Source organism: Entelurus aequoreus, linkage group LG01, assembly GCF_033978785.1.
Source record: "Entelurus aequoreus isolate RoL-2023_Sb linkage group LG01, RoL_Eaeq_v1.1, whole genome shotgun sequence".
In the NCBI taxonomy this organism is placed as follows: Eukaryota; Metazoa; Chordata; class Actinopteri; order Syngnathiformes; family Syngnathidae; genus Entelurus; species Entelurus aequoreus.
This window is the reverse complement of record NC_084731.1, coordinates 28,660,326-28,681,011: the sequence shown is the minus strand read 5'-3', so window position 1 is coordinate 28,681,011 and position 20,686 is coordinate 28,660,326. Positions and strand designations below refer to the sequence as shown.

Sequence of the window (20,686 nt, the reverse complement as noted above, 5' to 3'; positions counted from 1 at the left end):
CGATACCGTCGATCATAATATTTTATTAGAGCGTATCAAAACACGTATTGGTATGTCAGACTTAGCCTTGTCTTGGTTTAACTCTTATCTTACTGACAGGATGCAGTGCGTCTCCCATAACAATGTGACCTCGGACTATGTCAAGGTAACGTGCGGAGTTCCCCAGGGTTCGGTTCTTGGCCCTGCACTCTTTAGTATTTACATGCTGCCGCTGGGTGACATCATACGCAAGTACGGTGTTAGCTTTCACTGTTATGCTGATGACACCCAACTCTACATTCCCCCTAAAGCTGACCAACACGCCGGATTGTAGTCAGCTGGAGGCGTGTCTTAATGAAATTAAACAATGGATGTCCGCTAACTTTTTGCAACTCAACGCTAAGAAAACGGAAATGCTGATTATCGGTCCTGCTAGACACCGACATCTATTTAATAATACCACCTTAACATTTGACAACCAAACAATTAAACAAGGCGACTCAGGAAAAGAATCTGGGTATTATCTTCGACCCAACTCTCTCGTTTGAGTCACACATTAAGAGTGTTACTAAAACGGCCTTCTTTCATCTCCGTAATATCGCTAAAATTCGTTCCATTTTGTCCACAAGCGATACTGAGATCATTATCCATGCGTTCGTTACATCTCGTCTCGATTACTGTAACGTTTTATTTTCGGGCCTCCCTATGTCTAGCATTAAAAGATTACAGTTGGTACAAAATGTGGCTGCTAGACTTTTGACAAAAACAAGAAAGTTTGATCATATTACGCCTATACTGGCTCACTTGCACTGGCTTCCTGTGCACCTAAGATGCGACTTTAAGGTTTTACTACTTACGTATAAAATACTACACGGTCAAGCTCCTGCCTATCTTGCCGATTGTATTGCACCATATGTCCCGGCAAGAAATCTGCGTTCAAAGAACTCCGGCTTATTAGTGATTCCCAGAGCCCAAAAAAAGTCTGCGGGCTATAGAGCGTTTTCTATTCGGGCTCCAATACTATGGAATGCCCTCCCGGTAAAAGTTAGAGATGCTACCTCAGTAGAAGCATTTAAGTCTCATCTTAAAACTCATTTGTATACTCTAGCCTTTAAATAGACTCCCTTTTTAGACCAGTTGATCTGCCGTTTCTTTTCTTTTCTTTTCTACTCTGCTCCCAACCCGGGGTGGACCGCTAGCCTGTGCATCGGATGGGGACATCTCTACGCTGCTGACCCGTCTCCGCTCGGGATGGTTCCTGCTGGCCTCGCTATGGACTGGACTTTCGCTGATGTGTTGGACTTTCACAATATTATGTCAGACCCACTCGACATCCATTGCTTTCGGTCTCCCCTAGAGGGGGGGGGTTACCCACATATGCGGTCCTCTCCAAGGTTTCTCATAGTCATTCACATTGACGTCCCACTGGGGTGAGTTTTCCTTGCCCGTATGTGGGCTCTGTACCGAGGATGTCGTTGTGGCTTGTACAGCCCTTTGAGACACTTGTGATTTAGGGCTATATAAATAAACATTGATTGATTGATTGATATATATATATATATATATATATATATATATATATATATATATATATATATATATATATATATATATATATATATATATATATATGTATATACATGTATGTATATGTATATATGTATCATACTTGCCAACCTTGAGACCTCCGATATCGGGAGGCGGGGGGGGGGGATTCACCATATATTTCATATATATATATATATATATATATATGTATGGAATACTCGACTTTCAGTGAATTCTAGCTATATATATATATATATATATATATATATATATATATATATATATATATATATATATATATATATATATATATATATATATATATAAATTTTATTATACATATAAATAAAATAAATACTTGAATTTCAGTGTTCCGGAGGCTATCCAGTAGATGGCAGCATTGTCCTGTTTAACTTCTCCGTTCATGAATGAGTATATCATTTCGGCCACCGTGTTCAATGGAGAAGTCTGTTCTACAAAATGTACAGGCAACATAATTACATACCCCTTCCCCTTCGAACTGTCCTGGATGAACTGAAATTCTTGTGTCCATTCGTTTTGGAACTTGCAAGCGTACTTCTTCATCTTGCTTGTCCACGGCGTCGCCATGTCTGTAACTTCCTCGTTCTTCTGCTTCGTCTCCTTGTTATGTGCGCAGTTGTGCACTCTACTCTCTAAAAGCCGTAGCTGTTATGACGTCATTGGGCAGGCAAGCTGTTTATATTGTGGGAAAGCAGACGTGAGAACAGGCTGTCCCCACTCAGGTCCGCATTGAGCTGGAGGGGGCGTGGCCCCCAGTCAAAAAGTTTGGACACCCCTGTCCTATATTATTATTATGAATTGTTCTTTGAGTGCAACAAGAAAAGCCCAATGTGTTTAATGCTTTTTATTTTTATTTTAGTCTTATAAAAATTGTTCTTTGAGTGCAATAAGAACCATATGTTTAACATAATGTAAGTAATGAAGGCAAAAATTAAAAAAAATTGTGGTGCCCTTTATTTTAAAAAGTATCGAAATACATTCTGGTACCGATGTCGGGGCAACCCTAAAAGAAATATATTAAAAAAAAGATGTAATCAACCAAAAATTTTATGACCTCCCCTGCAGTAAATCTGCGGACCCCCAGTCTAAGATCTCCATTTTATAGACATCACAGCAGGCAGGGGTGGCTTTTGGTGAGAAGGAATGACATCGGTGACGTCACAAATGGCCGACTGTTAAAAACGACTGCGTTCAGGAGCATCAGAAACTGCGTGCAAGCTCACGCCAAAATGCATGAACCCTATGATTTGATGGTAACATGATATCCAACATTGTAACCACATTCAAGTCAGAAAAGAGGAAAATCATCATCTGAAGTCACAATTGTGTGATCTTTTCTGCTAAATTGTATTAGTAGAAGCAGATATTCCAAAACTCCAGTGAGTCAGAGTCGACTTTTCAGACACGTATTTGTGTTGAAAATACATTCTGGGGACACGCCCTGCCATTTTGCAACAATGTCCCCTATAAGCCCTTTTTAATGAACTTTCACTCGAACATGAATGCCTCCCCCCGGTGGCGTAGGTGTGACACGGGCTCAGCGGAATGAAGATGTACCGTAGCTCATGTGGAAATATCACACCTCCATCTTGATCGGGTATTATCCCTGCGTGTACTCTCCAAACAAACAACCAAGAGTCTTCATGTCTGCCCCTGGAGTGCCACAGTCAGAAGCTGTGCAAGTGTGTGTGTGTGTGTGTGTGTGTGTGTGTGTGTGTGTGTGTGTGTGTGTGTTCTTGTATTTCTACCCTTCTAGAGACATCAAGGAAACGTACCTTCCATATAGGACATAAATCATGGTCCCAATACGAAAACCATTGCATCTAATAGAGAATGTCTCATTTTGCACCCCCTGGTGATGAAATCTATCAAAATTAGGGTGGTCCCAAAAAGGAGGGATTTTTCAAAGTGACTGTGTGTTGGTTTTAAAAGTGCTCCCCCTCTGGTCAACATATGAAATAACAAGTGGGTGAAAAAATTGTAAGTGCTCCCCCTCTGGTCAACATATGAAATAAGAAGTGTGTGTGTAAGAAATTTAAATGCGCCCCCCTTTGGCCAAAATCAAAAAATCAAAAAATACATGTATATAGAGACATACTGTAATAACTTGAAGTAAATAAAAAAATAAAAATAAAAAAATTAATTAACTAAAAGCAGTCTTTTTCTCACGATGTGTCGACTTTTTTCTTATAAAATTGGGAACAATTTCTCATATTCTTTCTGCTTCTGTAATATTGCAATATTTTCTCGTAAAATTATTATTTTTTTAATGTCAAATGATTACTTTTTAATGCAAAATGGTGACATTTGTCATATACAAATCTGACTTGTATCACTATATTGCCAATTTTTTTGTTCCATCCATCCATCCATTTTCTACCGCTTATTCCCTTTGGGGTCGCGGGGGGCGCTGGAGCCTATCTCAGCTACCACCCTGGACAAGTCGCCACCTCATCGCAGGGCCTTTGTTGTTCTTGTAAAATAGTGCATTTTTTTTGAGTAAAATTATGACTTTTGCCATAATTTTGCCAAGTAAAATTCCGATTATTATTATAATATTGCCAAAATGTTAAAGTTTTCTTAGAAAATTGTGACTTTTGTCAAGTTAAATTACGACTCTTTTCATAAAATTGCCAAAATGTTAGCTTTTCTTGTAAAATTGTGACTGTTATTGAGTACAATTACAACTTTTATCATAATATTGCACAAATGTTCCGTTTTTCTTGTAAAATTTTGACTTGCGTTGAGTAAAATGACGACTTTTATTATATTACTGCCAAAATTCAAATTTTTTCTTGTGAAATTGTGACCTTTTTCTTGTGAAATCCCAAACATTTTTTCACAAAAAGCTTTTTTTTATATTTGCATAGTATGTATATATTATTGATGTTGTAAATACAAATCTTTACATACTGTATCAAAAAGGGTGGTGAGGTAGGCATTTTTCAGAGGTCTCAAAAAGGTAACAAATACAAGAGTGTGTGTGTGTGTGTGTGTATGTGTGTGTATGACTATTTTTCACTCGGCTCTGTAGGTTTGATGTCATCCCGGGTGAGGGGAAGCATTACAGCGCCTGTGCTTGCTCAACACTCCAGACCTATCTAATCTCTGTTGCTCTCCAAATCCCGTTCAATTTCTTGTCTTGATAGACGCCGCCGCTCCTTAAGCCCAGCGGGAGCACGTTCTTGTCTCAGACCGTCCGCTTGTGTAAGAACACTTCGGATTCATGGGGTCAGCCACCGATTGTAAACAAAGCCGGATTTGATTCCTACAGATGCAAAAGTTCAGGGGGAGAAAGGCCGATCGTCAACAATCTATCTGAGCTCACTCCATAAATCCATAGTGTTTGGCTTATTGAAAGTGATTTCTAATTACAATAAATCACTCCCAAGTTGGCGTCTTAACAACAACTGACATGAGCTGTCCGTTACAATTAGTCTTCATTTGGTCATGCCGTCACTCACTTCCTGTTTATTTTATTTGCACATCCCCACTTTTTGTATGATTTAGTTTTCACTAGAGGTGTCCCGATTTTATATTTGTATTGGATATCAGAAAAAACCCAACAACAAAACATGAATTGGATGATACCAGCTTGCATCTACAATTTCAGGAATACACTCCAAAACAAACCTGCTTGTGTTTACTTGTGCAAATCTGGACAGCCACACAATAAATACACAATGTTGGCTTTTTCTACTGTTTTAGTCAAGTCATTTACAAAAGGTATGCTATAGGCTACCAGGAGCTAGCAGCTACACGACAGCTAAGCTCACAATAGCGCACAAGATAATGTGCGTCTTTAATTGAGCAATATTGCTGTCCAAAACCTGACACTTGTCAATCTAAACAAGTGTCAAATAATTAAAACTGCATATTACTTACAGATACAAAATATCATGAACAAATTTGTACCGTATTTTCCGGACTATAAGGCGCACTAAAAATCATTTTTTCCCCCTCAAAACTCGACAGTGCGCCTTATAATAATTCTGGAATAATTCAGATTTTGCTTACCGACCTCAAATCTATGTGATTTGGTACATGGTGTAATGATAAGTGTGACCAGTAGATGGCAGTAAAACATAAGAGATACATGTAGACTGCAATATGATGGCAATATGACTCAAGTGAACAACACCAACATTTTATATGTTCCATTGAAAATATAGAACATTACACATGGCGCTCAAAAATCTATCAAAATGTTTTAGTACGACTTTGGTAAGCTATGAAGCCGCACCGCTTGATGGATTGTCTGCGCATTAAACATACGAGTATTATTATGGTGTGTGTATAAAGTAAGACATGTTATCTGGCGTTTTGTTTCGCAATATTATGCAAAAGCAACTTTTATTATCTTTTAGCACCTGCTGATCTGTATTTGGGATCTGCATAAATCCTGAAAAATTGCGCGTGTCCGCCTTTGTAGTCGATAAGCTTCTTCTTTTTCTGGGACATTCATCCTCCGCTGTTGCCATTTCTAATATAAAGTAGTGTAAAGTTCTTGCTTATATCTGTCAGTAAACTCGCCATGAAAGCGCTAAAACATACCGGTGTAGTGAGTTTACATTATTTACCCAAGGAACTTTAGTTATTAGAGAGTTCCGGTCGGACGGTTTTTCACGGGACACATTTCCGGCCTGTTGTTGTTTCCGGATGAGGAGATGCTGCTTCGTTATTGATTTAAGTAAAGTCTGAATGTCATTAAAACAGTTAGCTCCATCTTTTGACACTTCTTCCACTCCCGTCCTTGCACGCTACACCCCTACAACAAAGATGATGGGGAGAAGACGCTGCCAAAGGTGAGCCACGTACATAAGACAAAAAGGTGCACCCGGAAGTGACTGTCAGAAAAGCGGCTTAAAGATGATCTGTAAAACATAATCTGTGCAACATTTTGACCAAAAACCACCATTACATGTTATGTAGACCAAAAGGAAGTGTCTTACATTTAGAAAAAATAAATAAAAATCCGACTCCTTTAATGCGCCCTATAATCCGGTGCGCCTTATATATGAAAAAAGATCGAAAATAGACCATTCATCAGCAGTGCGCCTTATAATCCGGTGCGCCCTATGGTCCGGAGAATACGGTAAGTAAATCATAATTAAATACATAAATTACAATAAATAAAGTTCTCATGAATAAATAGTCTTTCTGATATGTATGAGAAATACATGTGTTTTCTTTTATGGATGTCAGACTAATTGTAAGTTCTGTTTGCTTAACGTGAACAAGACGTGGCTAAAATAAATGTCTGCGAGCAAACGAACGACGTGAGTCTTGATTAAAACCCCGGAGGGAGTAACGCACATTATGAGATAATTATTTTTTTTAATAAGGTTCAGGATATTTATCTTCTTCTTTGTATTTTGTGAACACTTTTAGTTTGAATAGTTTCTTAAACGGAATCATATTAGTACATTGTTTGACTTCTTTGTATCTTTAACAGTGTACATTTTCAAAAGACAAGTTCTGAAACTTTAGGAAACGGGGGCAGTTGGGGTTTTACTTGCATCAAAGGCAACACCTCCACACAGGTATCTGAGGTTAAAGGTCGTATTGGTGCATGTGTGTAAAAATGTACAAGAAACCAGATAAGATTGCAGAAGGTCTTACCCAAGATGCTTCATGTAACTGAGAGGAAAGGTCAATTTAGACTTCCATCCATCCATTTTCTACCGCTTGTATTCACCTTCTATAACCAACATGCACAGCACAAAATAGTCAGCATAGATAAAAGTGAGCTTTGAACATCAATCCATTTTCTGGATCGTTCATCCTGTTCTGGAGCATATCATTGCGGACTTCGAGTAGAAAAGCAGTGAACTCGCCATCAATTGATATCAATCGATAATGGATTTATTTATTGTAAATAAAGTAATGCAGACAGTTGTAAAATTTGTCTGGCTGCAGCAAGACACCTCATCCTGAGATCCGACAAGCTCCTTTACTATCGGGCCCTTATGTGGGAATTACTCTAACTGTGTCTTATTCCTAAATAATTAGTTTTTTCTTAAGTTGCAAATGATAAACGCTTTTTTAGTGAAGCGAAAATAAATGTAAAACTGCATAAATTAAAGATGCATCAATAAATAAAATTTTTAATCGAATAGTAACTCCTGAATCGTAATTGTAATCGAATCGCGAGGTGCCCAAAGATTTCCACCTCTCCCTCGCTCTCTCTCTCCATATGTACACTACCGTTCAAAAGTTTGGGGTCACCCAAACAATTTTGTGGAATAGCCTTCATTTCTAAGAACAAGAATAGACTGTCGAGTTTCAGATGAAAGTTCTTTTTTTCTGGCCATTTTGAGCGTTTAATTGACCCCACAAATGTGATGCTCCAGAAACTCAATCTGCTCAAAGGAAGGTCAGTTTTGTAGCTTCTGTAACGAGCTAAACTGTTTTCAGATGTGTGAACATGATTGCACAAGGGTTTTCTAATCATCAATTAGCCTTCTTAACCAATGAGCAAACACATTGTACCATTAGAACACTGGAGTGATAGTTGCTGGAAATGGGCCTCTATACACCTATGTAGATATTGCACCAAAAACCAGACATTTGCAGCTAGAATAGTCATTTACCACATTAGCAATGTATAGAGTGTATTTCTTTAAAGTTAAGACTAGTTTAAAGTTATCTTCATTGAAAAGTACAGTGCTTTTCCTTCAAAAATAAGGACATTTCAATTTGACCCCAAACTTTTGAAGGGTGGTGTGTATATATATATATATAGTCGAGGTTTCTGTGGTTTATCTGCTATACAGTGCTCAATACCGGGGTAGAGCGGAATATACATTAGGTCAGGCTATATCATCCCTACAAGCCTGTTTCGCAGGTTTCCCTTTTTATAAAATCTAATTATAAAAAATTGATTATAAAAAATAGATTTATAAAATCTCTTGGAGAGCAAGGAAACCTGCTAAACAGGCTTGTAGGGATGAAATAGCCTCTGTGTTTTTTCCTGACCTAACATATATATATATATATATATATAATAAATATATAACATAATAATATATAATAAAATAACGTATATGTATATATATATATATTTTTTTTTAAATATATATATATGTATATATATAAAATGTATATATGTAAATATATATATATATATATATATATATATATATATATATATATATATATATATATATATATATATATATATATATATATATAAAATGTATATATGTAAATATATGTAAATATATATATATATATATATATATATATATATATATATATATATATATATATATATATATATATATATATATATATATATATATATATATATATATATATATATATATATATATATATATATATACACTACCATTGAAAAGTTTGGGGGTCACATTGAAATGTCCTTATTTTGAAGAAAAAGCACTGTACTTTTCAATGAAGTTAACTTTAAACTAGTCTTAACTTTAAAGAAATACACTCTATAACATTGCTAATGCGGTAAATGACTATTCTAGCTGCAAATGTCTGTTTTTTGGTGCAATATCTACATAGGTGTATAGAGGCCCATTTCCAGCAACTATCACTCCACTGTTCTAATGTTACAATGTGTTTGCTCATTGGCTCAGAAGGCTAATTGATGATTAGAAAACTCTTGTGCAATCATGTTCACACATCTGAAAACAGTTTAGCTCGTTACAGAAGCTACAAAACTGACCTTCCTTTGAGCAGATTGAGTTTCTGGAGCATCACATTTGTGGGGTCAATTAAACGCTCAAAATGGCCAGAAAAAGAGAACTTTCATCTGAAACTCGACAGTCTATTCTTGTTCTTAGAAATGAAGGCTATTCCACAAAATTGTTTGGGTGACCCCAAACTTTTGAACGGTAGTGTATATTCCGCTCTACCCCGGCATTGAGCACTGTATAACGGATAAACCCCATAAACCTTGACTACATATAGACATATATATATGTATATATATATATGACTATGCATGGTGGAGCACAGATCCACTAAGCTGCGCCTCCCACATCCATTCAGACCAAAACAAGCTGCTGAGACAAAAGCTAGGTTCAAAGCTATAGCTTCTATAGCTCGTTGCAACGTGGCTAATGCCTCAAATATACCTGACATCGGGGATCCTCCACCGTCATTCAGACCTGGCGTGTGGAACTACTTTGGTTTTCGTGTTTAGTATGGGGCTGCGATGCCAGGGGGACCTCGGGGAACACGCTTTTTTTTTTTTTGCCGTATGATGAAGCGAATGTAGAACTTGGCTTCACTGTGTTGTTTCCTTTAATGTTAATAAGCTTACAGTGCTATGCAGAGGTATAGTTATAAAAATCTTTATAGACAAATTATACTTTTTATAGTCATGGTGGAGAGTGGGGGGGAGATTTTGTTTTTCCTAGGGGGGACGTAAGAGAAAATATTTCAGAAGCCCTGAGCTAACCACACACACACACACACACACGCACACACACACACACACACACACACACACACACACACACACACACACACACACACACACACACACACACACACACACACACACACAATGAATAGCTCACCATGTGTCAGGCCTGAGTGCGCATCCGCAGCTCCTAGCTGGAGCGGTACACAGCCTCGGCTCTCAGTATCTTTAAAATGAACAACAAATTGTCATCAATTATGCATTTTACAGTGTTTGACTCGTTGGAATTTGTTTTAGCTTACCAATTTCAGGGTATTTTCTATGCACCTCTGCTATCACCACGCTAATCTTCCAAACACAGAGCCTGCCACTTGAGGGTTCCAAGTTCGATCCCCGCTTCTGCCAACCTAGCCTCGTGTCCTTGGGCAAGACACTTTACCCACCTGCTCCCAGTGCCACACACACTAGTTTAAAAATGTAACTTAGATATTGGGTTTCACAATGTAAAGCGCTTTGAGTCACTACAGAAAAGCGCTATATAAATATAATTCACTTCACTAATTCACTATTGGTCAACATACTGAGCCTAAATCACAACGGGGCTGGCTGTTGGGTGTGTCACACAGATTCACTTCCAGATTGTTATATTACATGGTTTAGACAACTTTTTTAGCAATAGTTATCATAATATTAAACTTATATTGTTAAACTTATATCTACATTTCTTACAAGTATCATCCCTGCAGGACGAGGAATAGCTAAACATGCTTCACTACACACCGTAGCTCACCGGCGTCAAAATGTAAACAAACGCCATTGGTGGATCGACACCTAACAGCCACTGTAATGATACCAAGTACAGGAGCGTATCTAGTCGATACTACTATGATTACTTCGATATTTTTTAGCATCACAAAACCTTTTGTTCGTTTGTATTTTATTTATATTATGTTTATAAACTCAGGAAATATGTCCATGGACACATGAGGACTTTGAATATGACCAATGTATGATCCTGTAACTACTTGGTATAGGATTGATACCCAAATTTGTGGTGTCATCCAAAACTAATGTAAAGTATCAAACAACAGAACAATAAGTGATTATTACATTTTAAGTGAAGTGTAGATAGAACATGTTAAAAGAGAAAGTAAGCAGATATTAACAGTAAATTAGAGATGCTACCTCAGTAGAAGCATTTAAGTCTCATCTTAAAACTCATTTGTATACTCTAGCCTTTAAATAGACTCCCTTTTTAGACCAGTTGATCTGCCATTTCTTTTCTTTTCTTTTCTACTCTGCTCCCAACCCGGGGTGGACCGCTAGCCTGTCCATCGGATGGGGACATCTCTACGCTGCTGACCCGTCTCCGCTCGGGATGGTTCCTGCTGGCCCCACTATGGACTGGACTTTCGCTGATGTGTTGGACTTTCACAATATTATGTCAGACCCACTCGACATCCATTGCTTTTGGTCTCCCCTAGAGGGGGGGGGGGGGGGGGGGGGGGGGGTTACCCACATATGCGGTCCTCTCCAAGGTTTCCAAAATATTGCTATCGGAACAACACTACTGGGTTACAATTGCCGTACACTATTAGTGACTGAGTGTTCCTTCTCTCGTACTCTTCCCCCCGTGTCACGGTCAAAGGACTTGTATAATATTCAGGTATAGGACAAAGCAAAAAAAAGTGCACACTTCATTTTTTTATATATATTTTTTTTGCACACAATAATTTAGCGCCCTGCTGATTTGCTGAGGTGTGTGCAGCTCGACACAACTCTGAGCACCAGCCTGGAGCATCCAGGCCTTGCTTCATTAGGTGCTTGCGCCCTTAAGCTGCTGACATTTCCAAATGTGTTCCCCCAGCACTATAATTGTCGTGAAAAATTGAAGCGAGATCCCCGTACTGAAAAAGCTCCCTGGCAGATGTTGATTAGAAGGTGTTTGAACGTGTCCTGGTTCTATTCTTTGTTGTCGCGTCAACAAACAGTGACAAAGTTTTGATACATGAAACACGCAAAGGTTTTAACGAAGTGAACAAAGTATGTAGGGCATGTTTTTGTCAATCTGCAACACAACTCAGTCAAATCCATGCCATCTAATGACCTTTCTACTAAAATAATGACTTATGTTCAGGTTTTTCTAGTCTCATTCATCACTTGTGAATTTGAATCTCCTCAACTGACACTGGTACAAGGCAATTATGCAAGCAGGCACAATCATGTATGTTATACACTCAATATGTATGCAAATTGTGATATGGTATCAAATTAATATGGATATCGGCCAATACTCAATTGTATCAAAAGTGAAAAAGATGCATCGTGACACCCTGAATAAAAAAAACATACTAATATGACTTTAACTAGGACAACTCCATCAAGAATCTTTGATCTTCTATTTAACATCGCAAAACACATTCACAAAACAGTCAAGGGTATTGTCACATTTTTAGGGTGGAGAATTTTATTTTGAAAGCCATGAAAAAGAAACAAAGTTCAAACAAAGCAATACATATAAACAAAGTTTACTTTCAAAACATCTGTTTTCTTTGCTGCATAATTTGGAACGTTTTATACCAGGACTGCCTAAACCTGAGGGCCAAAGACTGACAACTCAAAGGATGAAGGGGCCATTTTGGCAGTTATCACCTTCAAAACTAGTACAATGTATAATTTTTTTTCCAGAGAACCAGAAAATGCAATTTTGGTAGAAATGTCTTGTGAATACTGAAGAGCCTTAGCCCAACTATGACGCTAACAGTTAGCACACTGGCCAAAAAACATCAAGTGACAACATATCTGAGCAAAGTTAGCGTGCTAAAAGTACTATGCTGACATTAGCATGCTTACAATTAACATTAGTGAAACACCAAAGCATATGACACTGAGGTCACATGCTAAATTAGCTAAAGAAAAAAACAGAATGCTAATGTTACCATGCTAAAATGCTAACTGTAACGTACATCAAGTACCACAATATATATCTCTGAGGCGTGTACCTGAAAATGTGTTTAAAACGCTGGCCTGCTAATGTTAGCATGTATCAAGTACCAAAATATGACTGAGGTGTAAACCTACAAAATTAGGTTTAAAAAAAAAGCAAGCATAGTAACTAGAGATGTCCGATAATATCGGCCTACCGATATTATCGGCCGATAAATGCGTTAAAATGTAATATCGGAAATTATCGGTATCAGGTTTTTTTTTTTATCGGTATCGTTTTTTTTTTAATTAAAACATAAAAAACACAAGATACACTTACAATTAGTGCACCAACCTTCCTCCCCCATTTACACTCATTCACACGAAAGGGTTGTTTCTTTCTGTTATTAATATTCTGGTTCCTACATTATATGTCAATATATATCAATACAGTCTACAAGGGATACAGTCCGCAAGCACACATGATTGCGTGCTGCTGGTCCACTAATAGTACTAACGTTTAAGAGTTAATTTTACTCATTTTCATTAATTACTACTTTCAATGTAACTGTTTTTATATTGTTTTACTTTCTTTATTATTCAAGAAAATGTTTTTAATTTATTTATCTTATTTTTTTTTAAAGTACCTTATCTTCACCATACCTCGTTGTCCAAATTAGGCATAATAATGTGTTAATTCCACGACTGTATACATCGGTTGATATCGGTATCGGTTGATATCGGTATCGGTAATTAAAGAGTTGGACAATATCGGAATATTGGATATCGGCAAAAAGCCATTATCGGACATCCCTAATAGTAACGCTAGCATCCTAACAGGTATCATTCGTCAAGTAACAAAATATTGGACATTGAGGTGTATACCTGCAAAACTAGCAAAAAAGCTAACGTTCTAATATTATGCAAACAATTGTGCCGCGGGTCGTTAAAAACTTAGCTACGGGCCCTGCTTAATGGTATACAATAAAACTGAAGACAAATTAAAATAAAAAATACTGCTCATAAAAATGATTTCTAGTTGTTGAATATTGTACTTCTGTTTCATCATCATTGAAGACGAGTAAAGTCCTAAGAACGAATAAAAGAAAAATGGTCTAGACATCAGAAATTTCAAGCAGTCTGGATTGCAGCATTACTCATCACTGGAATACTTGATTTACAGTGTTCATGATAGGAAACGTGCAGTCAGTCAACACACCAGTGCATAACACCGGATCTGAAATGATGCTCATACAGTAATTACACTTTTAACACATTCAAGTTCTGCGTCAGGACATCAATCCAAAGGAAAGGGGTCAGTGCAACAATGTCAGGACATACAGTAGTTACACAACACAAGTAAAATAACAAATAGAGGTCCTTATTGTAACCAAGCTGATATGATTCAGGGAGTCACAGACATATTTGTTGATATCTGCGAACACCGTCGTGTCACCTAAGGGTGACTGACAACATTGATCTATGTACAACACAAATAATAAGTAATTTCAATGGCGTTTTTTGGTTTTCTTTGTAATACAGTATAGCGCAGACCTGGGCAAATTAAAGCCCGTTAAGCTTTTCAATCTGGCCCGCCGGACATTCCCAAATAATTTTTTTTAGATCTTTAAGATGGAAACTGTAGCTGCCATTATGATGTGCAGTGATGTTTTCAAATTACCATAAGTCTTGAACTATACAAAGTATTTCAATGGTTGGAATCTGCCCTTTTGCATGAGAGACTAGTTACTATGGTAATCTAAGTCACAGCAGCTCAGACGAGGCACCAAGCAGTGTGGTTGGGGAGCGTTTCCACAGGGTTTTCAGAGCGGCCAGCCTGAAATTATGGGTGTCAGGGACAAACGCGGAAGGAGATTTGTACAACAAAGTTCTAAAGCTTAGTGACATCTCAGATATATCAGATTGTAAGTGGGTTGTTTTTTTTACTCTTTGCGTTCATATCTCGCTGTGTTTGTTGCATTTTTGTTGCGTTTCACTTGATTGTAAAATATTCAGTGTTTTATCGTTCATAGTTAATATTGTAAATCCCACATTCTTCATTTTCATGTACATTCTGAGTGTCTTATTCAGTAAAAAAAAATTAAATTCCATTCCGTTTTTTAAGACGGTCAGTCATAACGTTTTTAGGATTCAATCAGACATTATTGTGAGGTTTTGTATTAGTGTTCCTAAAAATAGATATACCGGCTCCCTGACACATTATATTTTCTAAATTTGGCCTCTTGAGTCTAAATAATTGCCCAGGCCTGGTATAGCATGTTCCTCACTTCCAGGGCAAGGGTGACATTATTTAACACGCATAGAATTTTTTTTAGTTTTCAGTAGTTTGTTTGGCAAATGTTTAAAAGTGTGCTGAAAGATGACATATGCATGGGTTCGGGGCCTCGGGAGACAGCAAAATAGAGTACAAGCTTATGTTTCGACGTATTTAACCTAAGCACCACTTTAGTCCATAATTGTAGAAATAAAGTTATTTATGTGTAACTTAGCCTAGAACTACAATGAGTTTATATTTTTCTGTTTTAATGGAATGTGTCCGTGTAACGCATCTCCCTACCGGTTGAGGTATTTAAGCAGTGCTAGCAAATGAGCTTAACGCCGCAGGGTGTCAACTTATTGTCGGTGTGGAAGTTACACAACTTCCTGCCGCACAGCTGCATTATTTAACGTCTATTACATCAGCATTATCCAGTTCCTCCAATGGAGACTGCAAAGAAGAAAGCTATAGGTGGGATCGGTGTATTAGCGGCTGGCTGCAGCAACACAACCAGGAGGACTTTGAGTTGGATAGCAGATGCGCTATCCGACGCTAGCCGCCGACCGCATCGATGATCGGGTGAAGTCCTTCGTCGCACCGTCGATCGCTGGAACGCAGGTGAGCACGGGTGTTGATGAGCAGTTGAGGGCTGGCGTAGGTGGATAGCTAATGTTTTTAGCATAGCTCTGACGAGGTCCCGTAGCTAAGTTAGCTTCAATGGCGTCGTTAGCAACAGCATTGCTAGGCTTCGACAGGCGGCACAGCATTAACCTTGTGGTTACAGGTCCAGTGTTTGGTTCGGTGTCTCCTGATAGTAGTATTGTTGATCTTCTGTCTATCCTTCCAGTCAGGGGCTCATTTCTTTTGTTTCTATCTGCATTTAAGCACGATGCTATCACGTTCGCTCGGTAGCTAAAGTGCTTCACCGATGTATTGTCGTGGAGATAAAAGACACTGTGAATGTCCATTTCGCGTTCTCGACTCTCATTTTCAAGAGGATATAGTATCCGAGGTGGTTTAAAATACAAATCCGTGATCCACAATAGAAAAAGGAGAAAGGTACAAGGGCTCATTGGATTCCACACTAAGTTACGGTCAGAGCGAAAAAAGATACGTCCTGCACTGTACTCTAGTCCTTCACTCTCACGTTCCTCATCCACAAATCTTTCATCCTCGCTCAAATTAATGGGGTAATCGTCGCTTTCTCGGTCCGAATCGCTCTCGCTGCTGGTGTAAACAATGGGGAAATGTGAGGAGCCCTTCAACCTGCGACGTCACGCTACTTCCGGTACAGGCAAGGCTTTTTTTATCAGCGTCCAAAAGTTGCAAACTTTATTGTCAATGTTCTCTACTAAATCCTTTCAGCAAAAATATGGCAATATCGCGAAATGATCAAGTATGACACATAGAATGGATCTGCTATCCCCGTTTAAATAAGAAAATTTCATTTCAGTAGGCCTTTAAGTGGATTGTGCTGCGTGTGTCTGTTTCTCAAAGCCTTCCCCAACAGCCTGTCTTATGTGTTTAATGGAAACGTGTCCAATTGATATTCTTGCTGATCAGAAAACGAACTGCAGAGAAACGTCACAAGGTAAAGCAACCAGTGAAGTGGACACACATGTATAGCTGACTCAAAAGAGCCATGCCAGCCATGAACCTCAGTGCACGACTGTACCGTATTTTCCGGACTATAAATAAGTCGCACCCACAACATTTTATAAGAAAAAAATATTTTCCATATATTAGCCGCACCGGACTATAAGCTGCAGATGTACCTTGTGAAATAAGTTATTTATTTATTTATTTACACTGTTTCAAAACGGTGTCCGTAACATGGCAACAGCTTATCAAACAAAGCAGAAGTCATCGTCAACTAAACAGACTCAACAAATCCACGGGGACGTTTTGGTGAACTACGAAACGAAAACAATACATAAAGAAAGCCATTGTAAGTTAATAATACTAACATAGACATTTGTAAACGTGTTAGTATATTAGCTAATGTTATTAACGCTAACTATTACATTACGATAGTACGTACAAATATGCAAACACTCCTACAGACATCACACATCAGACGGTTTAGTAAGTAAGTAAGAATTGTTTTAGTTATACTGTAAAACTTACAAATGTTGCTTGGAGTGATGAATAAAGAATCCATTTGAGTAGATACGCGTAGGACGGCTAGACGGCACTTGTACTTCCGGTTAAAAGCTCGGTCTTTGCTTGTTTTTTTTAACTATTTGCATTATGGTCGTCAGCGAAGAAAAATCCATAAATTAGCCGCACCATGTTATAAGCCGCAGGGTTCAAAGCGTAGACAAAAGCAGCGGCTTATAGTCCGGAATTTACGGTATTTGTTTTTAACTAAAATACTGAGTAAGGTTAATTGGTAAGATAACTACAGTAGGGAAGGGATTCATATGGCCCCACTCCTGGGAGGATCTTGCATGTGAGGAAAAGGGGGGGTTACTCATTTTGCAATGCAGTCTGCTGAAAATGATGGAAAGCTCCACTCTACATAGCAACTGACGGTGTGGTTAAAGTTGGACTTGCCACAAAACATATTTCAAGATATTTAACTCTTTACTGCCATCTGGTGGCAAGAGTGGCCAAATTTGTCACAATTCATGTGTAAGGCAAACAGCGACGAAAGGGGCCATATGTATCCCCTTCCTATAGTAGGATTTTCAAATAATTCATTAGTTATAAAATGCAACTTCACATGTACAGCTCAAGTAGACAAAATATGAAAATAAAAATTAAATAGGTAGTACTTCAACATACTCGGAACTCGCGAGCTCTTCTTGGGGGTCACTGCCAGTTTCATTTCCAGGCACAGTGGACTCCTTCGCAGGAAAATTGTGATTGAGTGTGTTTTGCATCTCTGCCTGGTCCTGGTCGTTATGGTTTTTGGGGTTCAGTTGTCTCCTCCTCTGTTTTTCAAGCATATGGTAGTTGTAAAAGTTCATGACAAAGAGGAAGAGGCCACCCGTCACAATCACAGCGCCACACATCAAGAAGAGGTACTTGTAGTCGTCAAATACGTCCAGAAGGAAACCTGCATTGAGACAGAAGCCACACATTTTACCTCATGCTTTGTCATAATAAAATTGCTTTTGAAAAGGCACAACACGCATGACACGGTATCTACCTGAATGAATTCATGAGTGTATGTGTGAGTGAGAAGGTGTCCTAACGGGGGCCAAATTGAGAGGCACCGTGTTGGAAAATGACCACGGCCCATTACACCCCTCATGGTTCCCCCTGCGTCCCTCAGAAGGCAATTTGGACAGCTGCTACCAAAACGAATCAAAAGAGAGGCCCATTCTCAGAGCCACAAATACCAAAGCCAAGTCTACAGCAAAGTGACAAATGTGCTTTGGATCATTTAAGCCTTCAGGTTTCCAGGACCGCCTCACCCCCAGACACGGATCAATTGTCAGGTGTTTATCTCTTCCACTTTCAGTGTGTATGGTCATCTATTTCTCTATTCGGCTCTCCAAATTGCATTCTTTCATCCATCGTATTTCTGTGATGAGGACCACATCCACATTAAAAAACATATTTCAAAAGTATAAAGTCAGTTTCTGTGGCATTGTTTAACGTCCTCTCTGCATTGCTACGTTATCGTGTCAGCGTGAATGAAACAATCGAAAAATCTAGGGTATACTGATGCGCCAATTTCTCAAAATCGCAATGTGAAACGCATTTAAGGTGTGTTCAAATGATCACAAATTTTATAACGCACAAGTGTGAGCATGCAAATAATCCGAGGTTCAAAAAATGTACATTTATGCTATACAGAGTATGATGCCAAATTCAGATTTTTTGTTAAATCCCATCTTTTTATGTACCGGTAGTTCTTCACATTACCAAAGCGTTCAGACTGCAGTAGTATCGGATACATATCTCAGGTACATAGATTTAGAAAACATGGCTCATGAACTGAAGTATAATACTTCTAATTTCCAGCATAAAAGAAACTCTCTTTCTCCTGAAAACATATCTGCATTCTATTATTCTTACATTAAATATTGTATGCCATGCAGGACTCAGGCGAATCAAAGCCAATTAGATCGCTGTACGGGCAAGCATAGAAAATATAGGATAAAAAACAACAACAACATTGCAACCATTGTAAGATTCTCTCTAAATTTAACACACTCAAGTTTTGATCATGTGATTGTTATTTCTCATATTCATCTGGTGCACAAAATAATCTTCAATCCCCCCCATCGAGAAACTGTGATGCTCTGTTCTAAGTCCAAAACTAGGGCCCTAATGTCTGCATCCAGGACGGATTGTAAGACCCCCCAGATTTGTTATATGACATACAGTACTAGCATGGCTTGTTTGGCAATGGAAAGCTATAATATTTTACCTGCGTAGTATTGTAGTGTTTAGTAGAGCTTTTAAATGTATGCATTCATTTACTATTAGTATAAATTACAGGTTTTGAGTATTTGTCTTATAAATTGTATATTGTTTTCAAAGTATGTGTTTTTTTGTACATGCATTGTATACTTGGGTATTTTATTAATTGTGGGCCTCTTGAAACAGGCAGTTTATGAATAATACTCTCCAGCATATGCATTTTATAATTTAATAGTTGTATAGGTCTCCTTTTGAATACTGGGGATTTGAGAGAGGAGGTGTAGTTATTGAATTGAATTGAATTGAAAAAAAAAAAACATTTCTCTAGTGACTCAAAGCACTTTTACATAGTGAAACCCAATATCTAAGTTACATTTAAACCAGTGTGGGTGGCACTGGGAGCAGGTGGATAAAGTGTCTTGCCCAAGGACACAACGGCAGTGACTAGGATGACGGAAGCGGGGATCGAACCTGCAACCCTCAAGTTGCTGGCACGGCCACTCTACCAACCGAACTATACCGTTAGGTATAGCTCAGCTTATGTTAGGGCTTACGTGCGATGTGCTTTTTGAATATGTTACTGTTTAATATTGTACTCTTTTTCAATGCGACTAGGTGTGGTTTTATGAGTCGTCCTTTTATTGTTTTGGTGGTTGTGTTATTTTTTTTCTCCCATGGTTGTTGTATGTTGTAAGGACTACAGATGATCTAGCTATTAGCTAAATCTGGTGCGCCCATCGTTTCCCTGTGAAAATGTGTCGTGCACACTGTCCATAAAGTAAAAAACAATAATAATAATAAACAACATTTTATTCATATCCACATACGAAAGAGGCCTGGCTCAGACTTGAAAATATCGGAATTGTACGGTTTACATTGACTTGAAAAAAATCGAATACATGTCACTTATGGGTCGAACATAAAACAGTTTTAGAATGGTCTCTAAAGAGAACTGTTATGATGGTTGTTTCTATTCTAAAAATGGGCACCTTGCATCTGATTGATAGCAGTCATCTGGTGGATGAACACAAATGACCATCACCCTCATTAAGACAGGCTTTGATTAGCAACGCATTAATGGGGTCCATCTGGCGTATTCACCTATTGTTTTAAATGTAGTCACAGTTTAATTATGGCAC

General features: G+C 38.1%; 1 protein-coding gene across 4 annotated transcripts in view; it reads right to left on the bottom strand.

The window, feature by feature from the left end:
• Positions 1–20,686, bottom strand: part of LOC133650118 (monocarboxylate transporter 2-like) — a 76,892-nt gene that overhangs the window by 14,376 nt on the left and 41,830 nt on the right. For 2 of the 4 annotated variants that reach the window (XM_062046959.1, XM_062046976.1), the window contains exon 5: positions 13,169–18,231. In XM_062046959.1, coding sequence (XP_061902943.1) covers positions 17,933–18,231 — 299 coding nt within the window. In that variant the 3' untranslated portion in view covers positions 13,169–17,932. Of the gene's footprint in view, positions 1–13,168; positions 18,232–20,686 lie in introns of those variants that run through there. The other 2 variants (XM_062046966.1, XM_062046986.1) reach the window with 2 other exon arrangements.